Source organism: Rhinolophus hipposideros (genome assembly GCF_964194185.1).
Source record: "Rhinolophus hipposideros genome assembly, chromosome: 10".
Taxonomy (NCBI): Eukaryota; Metazoa; Chordata; class Mammalia; order Chiroptera; family Rhinolophidae; genus Rhinolophus; species Rhinolophus hipposideros.
In genome coordinates, this window is record NC_138056.1 from 40,437,224 (window position 1) to 40,460,869 (window position 23,646).

General features: G+C 43.2%; 1 protein-coding gene across 1 annotated transcript in view; it reads left to right on the forward strand.

Moving 5' to 3' along the window:
• The window catches only part of GALNT18 (polypeptide N-acetylgalactosaminyltransferase 18), a 323,682-nt gene that overhangs the window by 231,617 nt on the left and 68,419 nt on the right, over window positions 1-23,646 (forward strand). Inside the window, exons 4-6 of the mRNA XM_081062141.1 lie at window positions 1,033-1,216; window positions 2,654-2,851; window positions 7,239-7,353. Coding sequence (XP_080918267.1) covers window positions 1,033-1,216; window positions 2,654-2,851; window positions 7,239-7,353 — 497 coding nt within the window. The remainder of the gene's footprint in view (window positions 1-1,032; window positions 1,217-2,653; window positions 2,852-7,238; window positions 7,354-23,646) is intronic.

The window sequence follows — 23,646 nt, forward strand, 5'->3', positions numbered from 1 at the left end:
TGTTGGCTCCAACCACTGTCCTGTTTGGGGTGCGCATGCCCACTATGTGTCAGGCACTGTGCCGGCTGCCTCATGCCCTTTTCTCACACTTAGTGGGCTGCTTGTGTGCTGGGGCCCCAGACTGGGAACCTAGGGACGTGGAGCTCCTGCTGTGCTCTGAAAAGGACAGAGCTCAGCCCAGGTAGGTCTGTCCCAGGGCTGGGTGCAGGCAGGTTGAGAAGATGGGAGGAGGGGTGATTGAGAACACAGAAATAGAGTGGAAATCGAGCTCTGGGGAGGTGCTGTGGTTGCAGGTAGGAGAATGTGGCCCACTGAGGTCATCATTTTGGGTCCCAGCCTGAGGCCTGAGCTGCTGTGGAAAACACAGAACATGGCTACGGTGCTCCCACTAGCCGAAGGGCCAGGGGGCCCTGTTCTGTAGCTGCAGGCTCCATTCCCAGTGGTAAAGAAGCAGGGGAATCAGATGCCTAGCCAGGCCCAGCCACAGCAGGCAACAAACCAATGGCAACTGTTCACAGGACACAACTCCAGGTCATACACTTCCTGGAAAGATGGAGATGCAGGCAGGGTGGGTCCTGGATTGTAGTCTTCACGGATGGCGCCTTCTCTGGGGATTCAGGGAGGACTGGTGGAGGGCACTGGGGACGAAGGAGACCCCTGAGCTGATGAGAAGAGTGTGGCTTTTGCAGTCATTACACCAGCTTGAAACCAGACTCTGCCACTTCCAACCTGCATGGCATCGGACGAGTTGATAAACTTCTGAGCCACCTTGTCCCGTGGGCTTTTGTGAAGATTAAGTAGAGTGTGTGAGGCGTGTGATCCCACCCAAATTCTGGGCTTAGGTTCAAAGAATACTGCTTTCACCTCTATTTTTCCACTGAGTCGCTCCGGCCATCCCGGGGAACACCAGGGAAGAACTGGGGAAGGGAACAGACCCTCCAGCCTCTCTCGGGCGTCATTTCACCCTAGAAGGGTGAATGCTTTGATTGTCCTCTGCCCCCATTATGCTAAGGATAATTTTCTCCCTCACAGAGGAACTGAAGGAGAAGCTGACGGAGTATGTGGACAAGGTGAATGGCCAGAAGCCGGGCTTCATCAAAATCGTGCGCCACAGCAAGCAGGAAGGCCTCATCCGCTCCAGGGTCAGCGGCTGGAGGGTGGCCACGGCCCCCGTCGTAGCACTCTTTGATGCCCATGTGGAATTCAATGTGGGCTGGTAAGTGCCCATCAGGAGGGGAGGATAAGTTCCAGTGTGGCTCAGGCGCTTTGGCCCAAGTGGGTGCAAAACATGCTGGGATCTCAGTCATGGTTGCAGAAAGTAGAGAATTCTGGGAGCAAGTGAAATCTGGGTGTGTGAGTGACCTAGGCCACAGGGCTGGCCCTTCCGGGTGGGAAAAGGCCAGGGGTCAACAGTTCAACACACAGGATCTGAAGGGTGTGGTGACAGCAGGTGTGACTCTGGCTGATGTGGTCTTCTAGGGGACACAGGTGCCCTGGGCTCCCCCAGATGCCAAGCCAGAGGTAGTATAGAATCTGAGATTCTCCCTCCTGGGAGAACTAGGTCTTCGAAAACCTCTCTTTCTCTGGTCAGGGCTGCTCAGGTGCTGCGTGGGGCCTGAGTGACTGCAGCCAAGCAGGATGGGGCACCTGATTCTGACATACCTGTGTGTGGCTTTGCAGAGAACCTGGGCACACGAGGCCCAGGCCCTGGGGATGGCTGAGTACCACCCTGATGGCACTGAGGTCTGCTCTCTTTCCCAGACTCCAGATACCACCCTCTGCCTCTCCAGGGTGCAGTAAGGAGCACCCTGAGCAGGAAGGAGCAGTAGGGTATGCACACAGCATCACTGGATTTGGGCTGCTTTTACATAAGAGGTTGAATTAAGACTGCAGTGCAGCCATTTTTTGTAGTTGAAGTCCTTGCTTGCCATTTGTGACTATTTAAAAAGAATTTTCACTGGATTATGGGCAGCAGAGGAGAGGGACACTGACTATTTCAAGCTGATTTGAATAAACAATTATGCAACAAATGCATTGTTAATGAGAATCTTATCTTTCCCGTCTGCAAACACTTTACTCTCCTGGTGCCCATAATGGCCTCCAGGCTGCCTGGAAGCCAGACCCCCCACTTCTCCCTGGGCTGTGGGGAACACAAGTGCAAGCTTGGGGTGGGGGTGGCACAGCTGGAAGGACTGAAGCCGCATGAAGTTAGTTTGCTCTCAGCTCTGAGTCTCTGCCATCACATGTGTTCTTTTCTCCTGGTTAATGCACTGAATTTCAGCAAAATCAAAGCCCAAGTTGAAAGCTTCCCCTGGAACTTCAGATCTGTTTCTTTCCTCTTTCTTAAGTCTTGATTTTTTTTTCCCCAAAGTGGAAAAAGAGGAAGTCAAGCAGACACAAAGATCTAAGGCACTAAGAATTTCACAGCTCAGCCCAGGAGGTGCTGAAAGAGTGGTCAGGCCCCTTGTCAGCCCAGAAGTATGGGCGATGGGAGGTTTTTAGGTCTTCCTTCCCAGGAGGAAGAGCAGCTCTCCCCTAGAGGAGATGGCCAGGTGTTCCTTCCTCTTTCTGCAGGGGAGAGAGCTTAGTTGCCAGTGTGACATTTTTCCAGCTTGGAAACAGTAACCCCCTCTCTCCCTCCCTCCCTCCTCAGGGCTGAACCCGTGCTCACCCGCATAAAGGAGAACCGGAAACGGGTCATCTCGCCATCCTTTGACAACATCAAGTATGACAACTTTGAGATAGAAGAGTATCCGCTGGCAGCCCAGGGCTTTGACTGGGAGCTGTGGTGCCGCTACCTAAACCCCCCCAAGTCCTGGTGGAAACTGGAGAACTCCACGGCCCCGATCAGGTAAGCATCCTTACCCAGGGGTCTCTCTGCCTTGTCTTCCAGGCAAGGGTTCCCCTCCCAGCCCAGGCCTTATTCCCCAAACTCCAGCCCCATCATGGGATGTTGGGATGGTGGTGGAAAGGAATTGCAAATGACCTTCAGTTATTACTTATAGGCTCTGATGATGTCTTTCAAAAGAGACATGGGCCCCAGAATCCATTCAGAGGCTCGAAGTTGCTTATTCATACACATCACTGTGGGACACATGCTGGTTGCCAACTGCTATGCCGGGTGCTGTGTTAAGACTTGATCCCTACCCCCAATATCCTAGAGTCTAGAGAAGACAGACGAAATAACTGGAATAAAATAATTGGAAGAACAAATTGTTCTACCATGCTGGTGGAAACCGCAGGGAAAGTGGAGAGAATGCTTTTCTGAGAGTGTAGCATTTGCACTAGTGTCTAAGGACAAGCAGGAGATTGCGAGGTTGGGGCAGGGGGACCCATATGCAAAGGAGCGAAGAGTGAGTTCATGGGCACAGAGAGGCATTCAAAGGGGCTGGAAGGGGGACCTGAGGGAGCAGCGCAGCCCATGAGGCTGGAGGGATGGAGAGGCAGGACCAGACCCCGTGGGACCTCAGATACCTGGCTGATGATGTTTGAGCTCATCCTGTAAGGCTCAGACAAAAGTGGCTTCCACCTGCATTTCAAAGATCCTAAACTCTTTCAGCCTTTGCTGCTACCTTCCTAGACAACCGAATGACTCCCCTGTGCAGCCTCTGTTTTATGGGTCAGGACTCCTGAAATAGCCGTCCCCATCAGCTCTTATTTGTGTCTGGCTAATCACAGGTACCTTTATGCTCCCTGCAAAGCCCTGCCTGTTAAACACACAGACAGCACCAGAAGGTGGCCTAGGGGACATTCCTAGAATGAAAGAGATTGGAAACTGATGTTGCTTTGTATTACATGAGGGAGAAAGATTATGAAAAATTTAATTGAAAGTGAGTGATGATTATCTAAGATCACATTTTCCTTGCCAGAAGGAAAAAAGAAAAGCAACTATATTTAAAATAGGATAGAAGGGAACTCCACCCGGCTTTCCTGCAGTGATCTCTGTTACCTATCTGGTAGGACCCTGCCACAATTTTGTGTTGTTAAGTATTTGTTTGGAGGTCACTGGGTGCAAGGGCCTTTGACACACATGGTCCCATCTGTTCCTTATCATAACCTGGTGACAGCCCATCGTGTCATCTCTATTTTACAAGATGAGGAAAACCAGACTAACAAAGGAGCACAGCCCTGCCAAAGGCTCTGGGCAGTGGAGCCAGGATCCAAGCCCAGGTCAGCTGGATTTCATGCCTGGTTGTCATCCCCCCCCCAATCACCCACTGCTGAGCTCAGAACTGATTGTGGCTGAATTCTGCCCCCAGGGCTGTTGAATGCTACTGGGGAGAAATACACCATCATGTAATCAGCGTTCTTGCGAAAGACTGATCTTAGCTGCTTCTGTTCTCCTTCTCTCTAAATGTATCAGCTTGGTCTTAGTAAACCTGCATTCTAGATCCTTCACAGAGAATATCATCTCAACCTCAAATTTTCCATCACCTAATTCTTATCAAAAATGTGGCTGAGAGAAATTATATCAATGGAAGCTTTTGGAAGAATATTCCTGGTTTTATCCCTGCCATGTTTCCCCGAAAATAAGACCTAGCCGGACCATCAGCTCTAATGCGTCTTTTGGAGCAAAAATTAACATAAGACCCAGTCATTTGCTCCAAAAGATGCATTAGAGCTAATGGTCCGGCTAGGTCTTATTTTCGGGGAAACATGTAGATAAAGACAGCCTCACAGAAAAATACAAATTTATCTTACCCATCTCGGCTCCTCTGTCCTTGGAGCTGTACTTAGTGCTTTGTCCAGACATGATATAAGTTATAAAAAGAGTCCCAAGATATCTTCTATTGCATTCAAAAGGTGTATCTTTGAGATGGTTGTTTACACTGAAGTGACTCAATAAGAAGACTGACGTGAGAAATTTCTTTCAGATTCACTGCTAGTAAAATAAAGCCTCACTGTCCCTGAGGAATTCGTATGACATTTCCACATGGGAACTGTAAATCTTATTTCTAAGACCATGTGTGTTCATTTTCATCTCAGCCACCAGGAAGCTCAGAGTCTGCTTTGTGGGTCCACTTTAAGAACCATGAAGGAGGATGCTTTCTAACTGGCCCCCAATTTTGTGGTGAACTTTTGGTCTTTTCAGATATTTATTGTATTGTTCAATGTATATTACATTTCCTTGTAAGCTATTTCTAATTCGGGAAGGGGGGTGAGACAAGGTATAAATCAATAAAACTTTCAGGCTAATTGGATCCACTTAATACCCTAGCCGGTTAATAAGTAATAGGCTGCCCGAGGTGTCCTGTGTGCATTCCAGAGTAACTGGGTTCTGTCTTCCTGTCTGGGTTTGGTCGTATGGGGCAGTCCCCTTCCTGCATGTCCAGCAGCACTCTGCCATGCCTGATGTTTTAGGAATGCCCAGGAAAAGGCTGCCACCCCATTCTGCCCACCTGCTGGGCTGTTCTTAAATCTCCACCAGGGAGGGGATTCTCTGGGCTTCTACATGGTGCAAGTGTATGTTTCCCGATGATCTTTCGAGTACCAATTATGTCCCAGAGGTTTTCAAGAGCTTGACATTATTTAATTTAATCATTGTGACGTTATAGGTGATTCTTAAGTAGATACAGAATCAGAGGCTCAGAGAGGCTAGGCAACTTCTCTCAGAGACACAGCCAGAAATGGGGATTTTCCCCATAGCAGCCATCTCCAAAGCCAGGGTCGGGTATCCCCCACCAGAGCAGGAACTCAATCTGCTTTACGAGCAGTGGGTTGATGTGACTTGACCGGCCTGGGTACTGAGGTCCATGGAAGGGGAAGCCATCCAGAATAAAATGCAGCGACTGGGAGGGAGGCGGGGCAGGGACCCCAGCCTGCCCGTCTCTGCCTGAGCAGCCTCCTGCTTCAGTCAGTTTTCCTCAGAGAAACGGCCTGCAGAATAGCTGTTTCTCCACCTTAATGAGTTTCCAATTTCAAAGATGGGTCATTTGCATGTGAGTAACGATTTTCTCATCGCTGAGTGGGGCGTCTTTTCTTTCTCTTCCCTCCAAAGCCTTTAGCCACCAGCTGATAAGATGCTACACAAGGGCTAGAAATGGGAACAGTGTGCAGTGGAATAATTCAAAGTCATTTGTATAAATTAATGCTCCCAGCAGAGAAGCAGCTCAAGCCCGCCCGCTCCTGCTGATTCACCTAATAGGGATCACTCCCTGGGAGGTCCCGTGCTGGGTGTCTGCACACCCAGCGAGCCCCACACTCACACTCTCACTAAGGGAAGGCCTCCTAGTTGCTGGACCTACTGCTGTGGAAGTGTTGCCCCAGCCTTAAGACCCCTGCCGAATTCCAGACCCAGAAGATCCTCCTAAGCCCTGCCTAGTGGATCTCTTCCCCTCCTGTCTCACAGGCACCCTAAGATCAGTGTGCTCAGCAGGGATGCTTTCTGCTTCTGAAACCAGCTTCTTTTCTACACCCTGTACTGATGGGTAGCTCCCACCCCACCATCACCCACGCCATAAAGCCAGGCGGCATCCAGATTCCTCCCTCCCTCTCACCTGCAGAGTTCATTGGTTCTGAAGTTCTGCTGATTTTGCATGACAGTGTGTCTTTAAACCATGCGTCTGTCATTGCTGGTGCTCTGGTCCCAGTCCTCCTTATTTTTCACCTCGATGTAGCAACAAGCGTCCCTACTAGAGTCCTCAGTTTCTACCCAACCTCCTCCAGTCAAGTATTTCACAGCTGCCTGACTGTTCTTAAAAACACAGTCCATACTACTGTCCGCCTAAAATTCCTTGTTGACACTCCTTTAACTACAGATAAAATCCAAATTATTTACCATGCTATTCAAAGTCCCAGCTCCTCTTTCTAAATGGACCAAGGTTGGCATGCAAAACCCAAGGTGGGAAAGGAGGGGAAAGTTGGCATGGGTGCCCAGACAGAAACAGACTGGCTATGCAGTTCAGAGCTCAGGGGTCAGGGCAGCTAGAGAGCCAGACATTCAGTTTAAACTGGCAGGCTGGGTACCACTTCTCTGGGCTAAAAGAAACTCAAGCACTGTCAGGAATGATGGTTGGTCTCGGGACAGGAGCTGCCTGCTACAGTTAATGAAATAGCTTTTCTAGAGTAGCTGGTGAGGGTAGACCTGGGAGGTCAGAGAACGAAGTCTACGCCAGCTCTGGCAGCAAAGGAAGGAAGAGGACCAGCTCGTCCTGTAGGAGGACACCACTGTTCTCACTCCCTGGCAGCGTCATGAGGACTCCTGCTAACCACTGGCCTGTCTCCCCACACCCCTGCAGGAGCCCGGCCCTCATTGGCTGCTTCATTGTGGACCGCCAGTACTTCCAAGAGATCGGCTTACTGGATGAGGGCATGGAGGTCTACGGAGGCGAGAATGTGGAGCTTGGCATCCGGGTGAGCAGGGTTTCTCACCCACTGGGCGTGGCTCAGCTCTCCAAAGGACGACTGAGTCTAAGGTCAAGGGTCACAGTCTGATTCTGAATGTCTAGTCCCTAACCTTTGTCCATGTGTACGTGATGGGCTAATGCAAACGGGGTAAGACGCAGGGTGGGACCTACAGAATTTTTAAGAAAAGAACTTCAGAAACGGTTTTTGCCAGAGATGGGGACATGGGAGAGTTGGGCTCCCAACTCAAGGCAACAGCCTCTTTGTTAAAACCAAACATAGGCTGCTCAGGGGAGAGCAGAGGTGCACTCCAAGAAGAGACTGCCAGCATTGGGGGTGACCTCAGAGTCGCCGCCCCTTGAGACTTCTCACACTGACGCTCTCTGTGTCCTCCACACTGGCCCACGGTACTTTCCTAAAGATATTGTCAAAGAGGGCTACAGAGAAGTAAACTCATGGGATATAAACAGCAACATACAGTCAGGCTCACCCCATGCTAATTTCTGCCTCCACCACATGCTCGTCAGACCCTCAGGCCCATCCATGCCTCTTACCACTCTCTGCAGGTCGCCTCTGTTCTGCCCCGAAGTACAGGTAGCCCTTTGCAGCTGCCAGTGTGTGGTATGAATCCCCAGTAGGCACCATTTAGTTTCTCATCCTGCAGGAACATTTCCTAGGTTCTGGCCCCTTTCCCTGGGTCCATGAAAAGATAACTCCAAAGTGAACCCCTCCCCCATATCTAATGGGACATGTAGGTCCCCTGGTTGTTGGCAGGAATATGATGATGGATACAATGAAGGACTTCATCCCAGGGGGAAGCCACGCACCTGTCCAGGTTGTGGCCCTGTCCCCATGAAAAACCCAACCTTCAAGCTGCGGCTTGTCCTTACAAGGTCCCCACTGTGCTCTCCACGGCGATCTCTGAGCAGTCTGACACACTCATGCACTGAAGGCTCGCCAGACCTTGGAGAAATCCTCATACCTGCTGGTACTCATGGCAGCCAACATGTTCCTCCTTATTGCCAGCCCTCCTGCAGACCACACCACCTCTGCTGCTTCCTGCTGGTGATCCCCTCTCGTCGCTGTGGCCCTAGTCTCTGTATGTGGCATCTCAGTTCCTAATAGCCAGTTCCCACACAAGGACTCCAGCTTGGGTACAGCTATGACCTTCTAACCCGCCCACCCTTGGGCAGTCAGCTGGCCCTGCACACTCCTTGCCCTGCTGTGAGGCGAGACTGGGCACCTGCATCTCACAACACCTGCAGTGGCCTGACAGGCACGGTGTGGGCCTGACCTGTCGCCCAGAGTTAACGCTAGAGCTTTGGAGACTGGCAGCAGGAGCAAGTTCTCTTAAGCTGAGCTTAGAAAACACTTCCCACACCTATATTCACTGAAAGCCAGAGAAATTGCTTTGGAGGCAGTCAAATGCATGGGCTTATTGGGAGCTAATATATTCATGGAAGACAGTGCCTGCATAATCACCCTCATTTTTCCAGCTCTCCCTACCCTGGTCATTTATTCACCGTTTGCGTCCTAACCATCGAATTTCAGCACTGCTCCTGGAGAAATGCTCTCCCCCAAACATAATATTTTTCACCAGAAGCTGCTGCCAGGAATTGGCTGAGTGAACAGGACCGCCTCTAGTCGCTTATGCTCTCTGGGTAAAAGTGTCTGGGCACGGAGAAAGGAATTAGATTTGTGAACTCTGCCTCCAACCTGTACGTGAGTCAGTCAGAGTAGTAGGGGAATTCTAGCTTTTCCTTGCTTAGATTATCAAGTTGTCCTGGAGTGTGGTACTGGATGAGCCTTTCAAATACATGTTTAAAATCTTTGAGTGGTTTCATGTTCAGGATGTAAAATAAAGTGTAAAACATTGCCTGGCTCCCTCCCCACCCATCTCTTCCCTCCCACTTGATGGAAATGAAGTGTCATTGGAATTGAATGAAAGGTGGCTTTTAAAGCAGGGACCCAGCGACCTGTTGGCTGGCAGAGCTGAGAGCAGAGAAGTGGCTCCTTCACTTGGATTCCGCTTCCCTCTTTAAGGAATACAGAACTACCGAGCATCTCTAAAATAGATTTTCACATTTTGTGTGGTTATCAGTGGTTTTTTTCCCTGTTTATGAGTTAGTATCTCATAAATAATGTACTTTCCTCATCTAGGGCCTCCCCTGAATTACTCCATAAGATTGTGTGTAAAATGAGAGACATTGCTTTTCTTACCTCATTTATTCAGAGGCAACGTATTCAAAGTCCTTACCCATTTGGAATGCAGAAATAGAGTTGTTTGCACAATTATTCAGTACCTGCTCTGTGCCAGACATTGTGCCAGGCACTTTGCTTATGTTAGCCATAAAAAAAGTAGCTGCCATTATAATATCGCTTTTTTTTCCAGATGAGGAAATTGTGAAATTAAGAGCTTACATATGTTCTCAAGGTCATACAACTTATGAAATGCAGAGAAAGGATTAAATCCCAGGTCTTTATGATTTGAAAGTCTAGATAGGTATACCACAGTGATTTAGGAATAGAAGTCCTTAGAGCATCCAAAAAACAAAATGTTTTACAATGTCCCTGCAGCAGTTTCTTCTACTTTTTTCACAGTCATGTCTACTGAGTCTCCATTTAAAGCCTTATTCTTATTTTGCACTCAATTCTGATATGCTTTTTTTTTTAAATTATGATTTTTAAGTCTAAAACTCAGTGGGAAAAGGAAGGGAGATGCTATGGCCAAGCAAAATGAAACGAGTGAGAAATAAGAGCTGACATTGAATAGAATACAGAAAGATTATATAGATGATGGCTGTAAAAGTGCTAGAATATATAAGAAGGCATTTGAGAGCTCGCAAGGCATTAACAAATTGTTAGGGACTGTTATGGGTTGAATTGAGTCCCCCAAAACATATGTCGAAGTTCTAACCCTTTGTACCTGTGAATATGATCTTATTTGGAAATAGGATCTTTGCAGGTTTAATCAGGTTAAGAGGAGATAATACTGGATTAAGGTAGGCCCTAATCCAATATGACTGGTATCCTCATAAGAGAAGAAAAATTTGGACACAAACAGACACAGAGGGAAGATGACCATGTGAAGAAGGAGGCAGAGATTAGAGTTAATGATGCCACAAGCCAAGGAACACCTGGGGTGACCAGAAGCTGAAAGAAGGATCCTTCCTTCAAGGAAGGAGTCTGCTATAGAGGTTTTGGAGGAAGCATGGCCAATACCCGATTTTAAACTTTTAGCCTCCGAAACTGTGAGAGAAGACATTTCTGTTGTTTTAGGTGATTCAAGTCGTGGTACTTCATTGTAACAGCCCAAAGAAACTAATACAGAGACCAAAAACTGAGTGAAAGTAGGAATCTAGAGAAAGCCTGAGTCTATTATATTTGAAGAACCTGGCAATGTTAAGCTTATAATTTCTCAGTTTCCTAGAGTACAGGGGACAGGATATGAAGCTAAGGCTTACCCAAGATGACGAGTCTAATAAAATACCCCTGCTGGGGTATTTATAAAGCTGGAACTCCAAAATCCAATTATCTCAATATAAAGATGAGCTAGAGATACTCCCATTCTCACTTCCAGTGTTAAGTTGAAGAATTCCTGTGTCAGTCTTGTGCTGGGAAAAGAGGGAAAATTCTCCTTTGTGAATCCCTCTCTTGGATTTATAACTTGAAACCAAAATACTTTACGGTCCAGAAAAGCTCAAGAATGGTATTTAACTTAAAGTTGTTGGCGTTCTTAGGCATCTGCAAAAGTGTATACAAATCCCCTCTAGGGAATGACCCTTTAATTCAGGCCACACATTTCCCACAGCTAGAGTTCCAAGGAATATGAGTTCACATTTCTAACAAATCACAAAACCGACAAGGGCAAAAGAAAGCACCAAGAGCAAACACCCGCAAAAACATTGGACAGTCAAACTTGATCCAGTCCTCAAGTACTGAAGGCACAGGATAACTAGTATAACATATATATTGATATATATTATAATTGTACCCCGTGTCTGATGGATTCAATACTAATATTAATATATATAATATATAGTATATCTAATAACTACAAGATACAACTCATTTCATCATATGAGGATGGGGATTAACATCATATAAACCATGTTCTCTGACCACAATGGAACTAAATTAAAGATCCGTAATCTAAAATGATAGACAAAAGCCGTATTTTTGGAAATCATGAAACTCATAGGCCTAAATAATTAAATAACTCGTAGGTCAAAGAACAAATTATGCTGGAAATTTGAAAATATTTTAAACTGAATGGTAACAAATATACATTATGTGAAGTATAGCTAAAATAGCACTTAGAAATTGTACAGCATCCCATTCTTAGAAAGAAAAGCTGAAACTTAATCAGCTAAATATGCATTATAGTTAAAAATATCAAAATAAAAACTACAGATGAAAATCATAGAACGATAAGAACAGAAATTAATAAAATAAATAATATTAGAAAGGACTAACAAAGCCAAAGCTTGGTTCTTTGAAAAGACACCAAATTAACAAACTTTTAGGAGGAGAGAGAGAGAGAGAGAGACAGAGAGACAGAGAGAGAGAGAAAGAGAGAGAGAAACAACAATCTTAGTAATGGAAAAAGGGACATGACTATATTTGATACAAAAACTAAACAGGTAAGACTATGTTATGAACAAGTTTATGCCAAGATTTGAAAACTTAGATGAAAAGAACAAATTTGTAGAAAAATGTAGCTTATGAAAACTGACTCAGGAAGAATTCAAAAACCAAAATTGTCCTATAACCATGAAAGAAATTGCATTAGTAGTTTCAATATTTCACAAATAAAATACAAAGACCAGGTGGTTTTACCATCAAGCACTGCTAAACTTTCAAGGAACAAAATATTCCCAACTTATGCAAATTATTTGAACATAGCATATAGAATACATATTAAGTGACCAAAAGCACAGCAGCCTGAAACTCTTTCTTCTAGGACCAAACATCCAGGCAGATCCCCAGGGTTACAGCACAATTATTATCTTAATAATAGTTCTCAGTCATAAAGAAGAGTCAGAATTATATCCTGTGTCCTCTGTTCAGTAAGACAGAGGGTGCATACATGTACCTAAAGATTTTGGGGGGAAATATAAGACTTGTTAGTTTCTGATATTGAAAGAGACAACGCCTCGGTTATGTGGAATTGACATAGGAAAAACTGATCTGGAAGCCTCACCTGTTTATTATTCCTTGAAATTAAATTCTTTAACACACATAATAGCTGTATCTACCTTTCTGGAATGAAAACCATAGAAGTAGGAGAGGGAGAGAACGAATGCCACCAGAACTGTGTCAGTGCCCTCCCCATAGTGTCCAGGGCAGGCAGTCCGATGCAAGGGGCCCCTCCTTTTCATTTGCCCTAACTGTACATGACTCTTGACTGGATTGTGTTCTTTGGAATGTAGCACAGAGAACTGTCTAGCAGACAGAACTCTCTGCTGGACACCCACTTGGGCATACCTGCAACTCTTATCTGGATGTCGAAGCTTGACTCACTTGGGCTTTCTTTTTGGCATTTACCTTGGAACATTTAATATCATTTGTCTCTTTAATATCATTTATTAACGACTGATCATTTATTAGAGACTGATCATAATATCAGTCTCTTTAAAATATATTTCTATTATAATGCCTCTTAAACAATCTTTTCATCCTCCAGGCTGACTGACCTTTTGCTATCTGCTCCTACGCTCAGATAATTACCTTTATTTTGGCTCACCGTGATTATGCGCGCCCTAACTTCAGCCTGGCCTCTTTGAACTGCTCTTGCCGAGCCTCATCATAAGGTCTGATTTGGTATAAGACATCACCCTGTGAAGGATTTGGCCCCTTCTCCTGGGGCAGCTGAGCAACATCGAGGACAGGAGCAAGTCCAGCTGACTCACTCCACTCTTTGACCATTGGGTCCCCAAGGAATCATTAAAGGTTCTCCTTCTCTGGGTATCTTTATTTAATAGCTTAATGAAGCAGACATTTGCACCTGAGATTTCTCTGTACCTCAGATTGTGTCTTTATTCTAAAGCCATGACATCGTTCTATTGTCCTCGTCTACCAGTTTTCATCCCCTTTCTTCAATTTTCTTTCTCAACCACGGAGGGTCTAGTAGGTCTACCTGGGAAAATGCCCATGGCTACTCCATAGGCCCTGAGGGCTGAAGGGAGTGAAGAAAGTATAGGACACAGTAGGAGGGGTGGAGTTCTTAAACTGCAGTCACCCGGTATCAAAAATTTCTTAGTTCCTGGACAAGGTTCATCTGTGGTTCATTCTCTTTCAGTTCAATGAAAACGGCAATGCCTTTCATATGTATTTTCCGAATTCTTTCCCTACAATTGCCCTATTGAATGCACACAAAACTCAAGTGCTATCGGCAAGCCAGATCGTATTACCCTAACAGTGTTATCCGATTAAAAATTTTATGTGGGCCAAAAAAGTTAATTCCTTCCCATACTTTATTATCTCATGATTATAATCATGACTTTAACAATAAAGATGAGAAATCAATTTAAATACTTTGTACACTATAAAGTGCTCTATACTGTATAAAACATATGATCATGTGTATCACACATGTGCTTTGTTTTTTAAAACATGCTTTGTTGTATTGTATGATTATAGTCCTACTGAGCTTTTTATTCAGAGAACACTCAGGAATCTATATTGTAAGCACAGAAAACTGACTCAGGCTAACTGAAAAAGAAAAGGAGTTTATTGGAAGGCCATTGGATGTCTCAAAGAATTTACAAGTCTAGAGAAGCAGATTCAGAAAACGAGCAGAAACCAAGAGAGACTAGACAGCAGGAACCATCGCCAAAGCCGAGTGGTAACAACAGTCTATTTAGGATAACACCCTGACCCTACTGCCACAGCTAGATGTCCTGCCCCTGCATGCTGGGCACGATTGCTCGGGTCTTTGGCTGACGTCCATCAAGATTCAAAGTCCTGAGTGACAGCATACTGTTGACTAACCCTTGTTATATGCCCGTTCTTAACCTCCAGGGGACGTGGACAGGTCATATATACCTCCTTTCAGCCCAAGAATTACACATGACATGATCCCTAATATGGGAAGGGGATTTGGAACCTGGGTTCAAGTGTCCTCTACAACAAGTAATATAGTATCTGTGGTATGTACTCTATATTCTGAATAGGATGAAAAAAACAACAACTCTTTAGAGAGAATAGTATAAAATCCCCTTGCATCCATCACCCAGTTGCAATATTATCAACTAATGGCCAATGTCATTTTAATCTCTATCCCTACCAATCCTCCCCCAACTCCAATTATTTTGAAACAAATCCCAGATATTCTATCATCGAAAAGTATTTCAATATGCATCTAAAATAGATAAGGACTTCTAAGAAAACATGATCACAATACTATTTTCAGTCCTAAAAGCATTGGAAAGAATTTCTTAAGACCATCAAATATTCAGTGTTCACATTTCCCTGATTCTCTCATAATTCTTTGTTTTGTTATATAATTTGTTTGCTTGAGTCAAGACCCAATTGGTTAATATACCTTTCAAGTGTGTATTATCTACTGTGTTTCTTCTCCATCTCTTTCTTTTTCCTTCTAATTTATTTCTGAAGAGATCAGACCATTTGTCCTGTAGAGATACCCACAGTCTAGAGTTTTGCATTCCTCTAATGTCATTTAACATGTCCGTCTGTCCAGTATATTTCTTCTAAATTGGTAGTTAGATCTAGAGACGTAGGTTCAATTTTGTAGCAAGAATATTTTATAGGCAGTGTTTGTGTACATTCCTCTAATGTCATTTAACATGTCCATCTGTCCAGTATATTTCTTCTAAATTGGTAATTAAATCTAGAGATGTAGGTTCAGTTTTGTAGCAAGAATATTTCATAGGCAGTGTTTGTGTACTTCCATCACGAAGTACATAATGTCTAGCTGTCTACTCATTTGTGATGCTAGCAGTCATTGCTGATTATTGCCTAGATCCAATAATTCATTAGCATTTGCAAAATGATGACATTTTCATTTTATTTTTCTTCCCTCATTTATTAACTGAAATAACTTTTATAGAGAGACATTCACACTCATCTATTCTTTGGTTGCTCGGAAGTACAACAAACTTCATTTGGAAAAGTCAGAATAAATAATTCTATAACAGCTTTCAGAATAGTGAATTGATTCTCTACCATCTTCCACAGGGGACTATTTCATTTTTCGTATCATAATGAATTTAAATATATGTGATGTATTTTAATTTATTACATTTAATATCCTTGTTGTTTTGCATATTTCTTCCCTTTAGCCATTGACAGCCTATTGACATTAGTTCCTGAGTCCTTTTACATCTTTGATGGCTTCCTTGCCATCAGGGATGTTCCTGGCTCATCTGTACATTTCCTGGCTCCAGACCTGTGATCCACCATTTTCCTAAGGAACCTGGCTTTCTTTTAGTGACCAGTCTGGGCACTAGGGATGCTCATTGCTACTGGGTTGATCTGTGTTTCTAGGTCTTTTCAGTTGTCAGAGCTAGAAATTATTATTATCTTTGTAGGGATAAAATACTCTAGGCATTCTTGATGATGTCTCTGATTCAAATTTAGAACCTACAGGGTTTTTACTTAACCTTATCAATCTCACATCTATCTTTCCTTTCTCCCATGCCAAAAATTCTAGTTCTTAATGATACCAAGATAATTACTTGTTTATTTTATTCCCCAGTATACACACACTTGTCTCAGAATGCTAAGAACAACACCACCAGCAACACCATGATTAATAGAAAGTTTAATGTTTTTTTGCATTTATTTTTATCTTCAGGTTATATTCAACTGGAGATGAACTGTCAAAATTACTGTGATTGAAAGTTGTCTAGAATAGTTCCTCTCTGTGTGACGTTATACCACCAACCTAATAAACAAGTGCATTTGTTTCATTTTGCTTTTGATTTTTAGGAATAGATTTTTTTCATATTTAAGTTTAGTAATCATTAAATACTTAATATAATTCCAAAGTAAAATCTACAAAAGAAAGTTATCCAGAAAACTCTCCCTTCTGTCACTGCCCTCTTCATCCCGTTTCCTCACTGCCTCTAAAAAATATTTTGTGTTTTTGTTTGTTTTACTTTATACTCTAAAAAACTGTTGTCATGCTGCACTGCATAATGGCGCTCTGGTCAGTGATGGGCCACCTATGTGATGGTGGTTCTGTAAGATTATACTGGAACTGAAGATTTCTATAGCCTGGTGAGGTAGCAGTCGTGATGTCATAGCTCACGTGTTTGTGGTGATGCTGGTGTAAATAAACCTACTTGGCTGCCAGATGGATAAAAGTATAGCACATACAATTCTGTACAGTACGTAATACTTGATGATGATAATAACTGTGTTACTGGGGTATGTGTTTGCTATACTATTAATATACTTTATATCATTATCTTAGAGTATACTCTTTCAAATGTATAAAAAGAAAGTTTCCTGTAAAACAGTATGCTATGTTACACCGGCATCAGCCTCACACGTCTCATGTTTACTTCATCTCTTGATTAACATGATTTTCTCTTGTGCTGGATTTAATCTTGTGTTTTGTACAGTAACATGCTGTACAGTCTTGGAGCCCAGGAGCAGTAAGCGATATACCATACAACCTTGGTGCGTAGTAGGCTATACCATCTAGTGTGTGATGTTCACGTAATGATGACATCACCTAAAAACAGGACACATTTCTCAGAACATGGTTAAGTAGAGCGTGACTGTGTAAGGAAATAGGTATATATATTCACATTTTCTCTTTCTTAGGTAAATGATAGTATACTGTGCACACTTTTCAGTATCTTGTTTTATTCACTATATTTTTTTTTCTGAAGATCACTTTATAATAACATATAGATGTTTCTCATTGCCTTTTTATAGCTGCGTAGTACTCCAGTGCATGACCATTCTATAGTTTATTCTACCAGTTTCCTGTGGAGGGCCTAGTGCTGTAATTAATAGTCTCGTGCATATGTTTTTTTCATATTTTTACTGGGTTATCATTTGAATAGATCCCTAAAAGTGGAATTGTAAGGTCAAAGGGCAAATGCATGTGTAATTTTGCTAAACATCATGAAATATCCCTCCGGAGGGGTAGTACTTTTCCCACTAGGAATGATGCAGGGGCCTGTTTTCTCACAGCCAACCAACAAAGTATGTTGTGAAATATTTAGGTTTTGTCAATCTGACAGATGAAAAATGGCTTTCAGAGTAGTTTTAATTTGCATTTCTCTTATTAAGAGCTAGGTTGAACAGCTTTTCATGTGATTAAGTCCATTTGTATTTCATTTTTCATGAGCTTTTCACATCTTTGGCCCATTTTCCTATAGGATTGTTAGTCTTTCTCTATTTTTAGAATCTCTTTAACATTAGGGATGGTAATTTGCCTATCATATACATTGCAAATATTTTCTCCCAGTTTACTTGTCTTTTGATTTTTCTTCTGGTGTCTTTTTGCCATGCAAAAGCTTTTCCTTTTCTTTCTTTTTTTTTTTTTGTAAGCAAGTGTATCAGTTTTTTTCCTTCTTGCTTCCAGAATTTAGTAATAAAGAAGTTTACCCACCATCAGGTTATGCTTTCTTTTAATACTTATGTGATTATGTATTTTTTACATTTTAATCTTTGATTCATTCAGAATTAATTCTGATGTATGGTGTAAGGAATAGACCCAATGTCTAATTTTTCTATATGGCCATCCAGTAATCCTAACACCTTCTATTTAAAATAATATCTTTTTTCTCACTGGTTTATAATACTACCTTTATCAAATACTAAATCGCCGTACATATTTGGGTTGTTTCTGAATTTTCTATTCTGGTTGCATTGATCTGCTGGTGTATTCATGTACTAATATCTCACAATTTTAATTACAACACCTTTATGCTATGTTTGTAAGTCCAAACTTATGAATGTTTTTAAGTTATATTATGTTTGTAAGTTGGATTCTGACTTGCCCATCATATATCATGGAGCCCTTCAATTCAAAGCAGGAAAAGATCTATGAGAGACAAAAATATCATTTTTCCCTCTTCTTTCCTGGTTAGACTTTTAAATACTTTACTTCAGGATTTATGGCTACTTCATTTTTATACTAACGCTTGGAATGTAGTATGTGCTCAATGAACAGGTTTTGAATTTCAAGGCCAGTCAAATATAAGAGAAAACATTCTTTACATCTCATAAGGTCAGAGCTATGAACAGTGGGGTGGAAGCTTTAATAGATGTAGTTACCAATTCAATATAAGAAACAAATATTAGAACCATTAAAAAAAGAAAGGGATGCCTAATGGGATAGTGAGCTCCCTATAATAGGACATGTTCAAGGCATGACCACCTCTCTGTATTACTAGAAAGACAGATGAGATTCATGATCATAATATTAAAAGTTAATAGTAATGTAGCAATAATTATATGTGAGCTAACTCAGTACTAACGTGAGTTAGTACTTGTATTAATTCACTTAATCCTTGCACCAACCTTATAATTCAGGTATTTTTATTATCCCCACTTATAGGTGGATATTCTGTAGCACAGAGAGGTGATATAACTCGCCCTGTGTCCAGTGACTGGTAAATGGCAAAGCTGAGATTTGAACCCAAGAAGGATGGCTTCAGAAGATATTATGGCTTACATAGGTAGGCATAGTATAATGGCCTTCAGTAAGACAAAATGTCTCGTGAGCTTCTGTGGGTTCATTCATTCATTTCTTCATTCATTTACTCTTCAAACACCCACTTGCCAGGTACTGAGAAACTGGCTCCCAGTCTAGCTAGAGAGACAACCGCCTTACCATCTTCTAAGTACTAGTCTAATAAAAGATTATAGAAAATGTCATGAACTTAAACAGGATACTTTCACCCCTCCCTCCATGTTGACTTCAGGGACTTCTGTCTTCTTTGATCTACCAATGGCAACCGTAAATACATGACCCAGAAAACCTGCTCGCACTTTTGATGTTTTCAAATTTTTTTTTAAAAAGCGAACAACTATCCTTTATTCCAAACCATAAGTAATTGTGAAGATAATCAACACAAACTAAAGCAACGAATGAAAATGAGCACATTAAAAAAATTAAATATTGAGGAAGTGAATAATAAGATAATTTACATCTGCAAAATTTGACTCAAAACTAAACTTGGTTTAAATCACAACCACAAAGGAAAACTGTGATGGCAACCATAAATGTAAAATGTGATGTGGATTAAAAAAATACTCATAGATGAACCATATCTTAGTTGTAAAATCTATGCAAAAAAATATTAACATCAATGAAAATAAGTCCAATAAAATAAAACTGGAAATTACTATGAAAGGAAATATATTTTAATTACATTATATAGAAAATTGACCAAGACTAGTAAGTTGCCTTAGTGACATTTACTCCAGAAAATTTCTGGATGGAAATTTATCACTGCGAATATAATTTGGATTAAAGCATTAAGTAAGGCATAACCTGGTCAGGGTCAAATGGGAAGGATGAAAGCTCCTGTATGCTTTGAAGTAGCACCCAGGGGTGACCACTGATACATGGGAGCTGGGTCACACTTCACAGAGGAAGAGCCTTGGCACAGAGGCTGGGTGCCAAGAAATGAGTGTGTGTTCTTCAGGTAGAAAACAAGTCAGGCCCTCCAGGGAGTTAGGGTGACATGTATAGATTGACAGCTGAGAGAGAGCATGACTGTGGCTGAACTCTAAGGCTGGGAATCAGAGATCTGTAACAAGACCAAGGACTGAAACAGAGGGGCAGAGACAGAAAAGGTAGAGCTATCAGATGGGGGGAAAATTGGTCACTGGGTGCCATAACTCTTGAGCTAGAGAAGAAGACTATTTCATAAAGTAGATACATGCTCCACAGTTGGTAGCAGTATTAGGCCAGTCTGGATGACGATGATGATAATGAAGGTGATGATGGTGATGATGGTGGTGGTGATGATGATGGTAGTGGTGGTAATGATGATAGAAACTTCTAGTTGCTGTGTGCTATTGGCCCATTACCTTGTATATATTATCCCTGTGAGGTCCATGTTATTATCCCCATTTAAGAACCTGAAGGAAGCAGGATTAAATACCTCCCAAGGTCATTCAAGGTTAGAACTAGCCTGACTGATTTCAAGGCTCATGCCTTATCACTGTGTCATGTTGTTTACCCACCCCTATTTTCAGGGTTTAAAATCATCTATAGCGTAAAGTTTAATTTCAGGGGCTAACCTGGGCCAACATTGCTTTGGAAAATGACCACAATTCTATTTCAGTGCTTGATGATTCAGCCCAAATCTCTTGTAGGGGCTGGAGCTTGGATCAGATAATACCACACAGTATCTTTGCCCGAGGTCAGAGGAGATTTCAAAGCTGGAGGGGGTTTCAGAGACAGAAGCTGAGCCAAAAGCCAGAGTCCAGAGAGTCAGAAAGGAGGTAGATTGAGAAGCTGCCAAATGAGAGGAGCCAGAAACTGACAGGAAGTCAGAAATCTGGATGCAGGGAGCCAAAGACACAGAGGAAGAAAAGAAAGCAAAGAAGTGTCTGTAGCAACTGCCTAGAACAGGTATCACCATTATTTGAGACTTTTTCAAAATATATTCAGAGTTCAAGGGTTAGAGATTTTGCTAAAATTACCAGTGAAAGAGGTGCAGGCAGGTTAATGTGTGCTTGTCCAGCCTGCTGTGAAACGCAGCACAGGAGAGACGTACGGTTCTCCCTAGAGACCTGGAGCTCGGAAGTCTGAGTAATCTCAGCTCACTACCAGCGTCATGGCTGTCCTCACCCAGCCACAAGGAAGATAATTAAAAACACTGGCTACCACAGTTTCAGGTAAATCAACTAGTCTCTGCCAGCCTTGTCAGGGAGACGTGAGAAGGAAGAGAAGGGGTGTGGGCACCGGCATTCCTGCTCAGCTGAGAAGGTCTCAGGAAACCACCAGATGCAACATCTCATAGAAGGGCTGCAAGCAGATTCTCTTACCTCTCAGCCCTGGAGACAGAGACAAAGAAACACCGTAAATTGGATTTTAGTCTCTGCTTCTAAACAGTATGGTTGGTCTAAGCCAGCTGGAGCTAGTGTTCAGAATAACCTGAGAGCTTGGAATAACACGTGTGTGTGTGGGGGGGGGGGGGTTTGTGGCAGGGTGGGGACAGTGAGCCTTGCCATTGTTTTGTATCATTTTGTCATGAATTAGAATCTACTTGAGCATTGTCCTTCCCCGCTGTCACAGGATGAAGCCTATGGAAGCCTGATAGCTGTACAATAGAATAAGTGTTCATCTATGCGGTCTTCTGAGGCCAAGGATTTCCAAATATACGAAACACAGTTTTCTAGTTTGTGGGCTTTTGTGCTTTCTAAGGGAATTTTCCCAGTGACTCAAAGCTTTAACTAAGGCGCCATCCATGTGTTCCATCAGCATGTGTTGGATGGACGTCAATAATGGTTTCAGTGATTATCAGAGCTCAAGGCCTAGCCTTTCCCGGTCCCTATAAATGAGTTATTAAAGATCCAACAAAGATTGCATTGAGATTTCAAGCCCCAATAAGGGGAGATTTTGGGGTGCCATTGACTAAGAAAGGGGTGTTTGGGATCCAGAGTTGGTTGGGGGCAGGGGGTAATGGAGCAAGTTTGATATTAGAAATGGCAGTGGAAATAACCAAAAAACTTGCATTATTCATCCATCTACTCATTCATGCAAGTGAACATTTATTATGCTGCTTGTGTTATGTACTTGGCATTAGAGTACACAGCAATAATAGTACCTGGCTCCCAACTACAATAGTAAGCAGAACTACATAACTAAAGGTAAAGAGAAGACTCAGGTGAGACAAGGGGAGCAGGTGCCCTGTGTGTGCCCACTGAAGGGAAGAGGATGGAGGATCACAGGGAGGGTGAAAGTTTGAACTGAGCAGAGATTTTAGAATTGAGAGTGGGCATAGGACATGGTGGGCGGGGGTGGGGTGGTGCCCATAGTTACGGAATTGACTGGAGAGATAAGAGCCGGACTGGTGGGAAAATCACAGATGTGGGGGGAGGCAGCGGATCAGGAGTGCAATGGCCAAGGTCAGCTGAATAGTGCTGATAGTAGCTACCATTGAGCAAATATTTCTTTTGTGCTCAGTGCCCTTATTTATTTAATACGGGACACTGTGCTAAGCACTGAGTATACAGTGATGAGCAGGATAGTCTAAGTTGTGCCCTCAGAGAGCTTACATTCTAGTGAGTTTTATGCTGTATGTCATTTACTCCTCCCAAGAACCACGAGAGGCTGGAATTATTATCCCATTTTATAGATGTGAACACGGAGGATCAGAGAGGTGTGTGCCCGGGTCCCACAGAGAAAAAGTGTGGCGCTTTGATCTGAACACAGTTCTGTGTGATGCCAAAGGCTCTAAATCCCCACCCAGTCCTGAGAATGTGAGTGGAGAAAGTGTACATATGGATGCACTGGCAGACCTTTGAGGGGACAAGTGGAGGCAAGGGGTGGCGATGTAAGACAGGTTCAAAGGGCGCAGGAGGGAGTGGATAGGGATTGAAAGGAGGCGGGGAGTTCAGAAATTTTATTTAACATGATTCAAGGGAGAGGGGTTCCTTGGAAACCGGTAGCCTAGTGCCTGCTTGTTATCAGAAGCCAACTGTCAGAGCCCTGGGAAAGTCCACACTTGACCCTGAGAGAGCAGTTGAAATTTTTGTTTCCTATAACTAGCCCTGCTTTACTGAAATGCTTGCCACTCGGCGTGGCCTCCTGGGGCCTGGGCCTGGAATTCCCAGGGCCCTTGATGTGTGAGCAACGTGGCCTCTGAGGCCTAAACCTCCAAGATTCGGGGGTCTTTCTGGCTGCTGATCTCTGTGTATGAGAAAGCTTGGTGCCCCGAGCAGCCCAGAACCTATTATTCCGCCATGCCCAGCATCCGAAAACATTAAGAGAAGGGTGTCTTGGCCACAGCCCATTATCTCTAGCACACAAGCCATGGAGCGACTCTTGACAATTACAAACCAGCCGCTGAACAGACGGAGTTTAACAGTAAGCTGTAAAAGTTTTACAGTTAGTAAAGATAAGTACAAAATTAATCCCTAAAGACCAAAGCAATTTAGAAAGTACAACATGAAGCAATTAGCTAGAAATGGTGGGGAGCAGAAGAGGGAGAGCACCCATGGACAATTTTATTCTGGAAGGCTCTCACACGTATGTTTTTAAAAGTGTGTTCAATGAGGGAGGGAGCCATAGAAAAGATTAATAAGCTGCACAGAAGTCACAATTAATAATGGGTTTTGAGAGTCAAAGTGAAGGAAAAT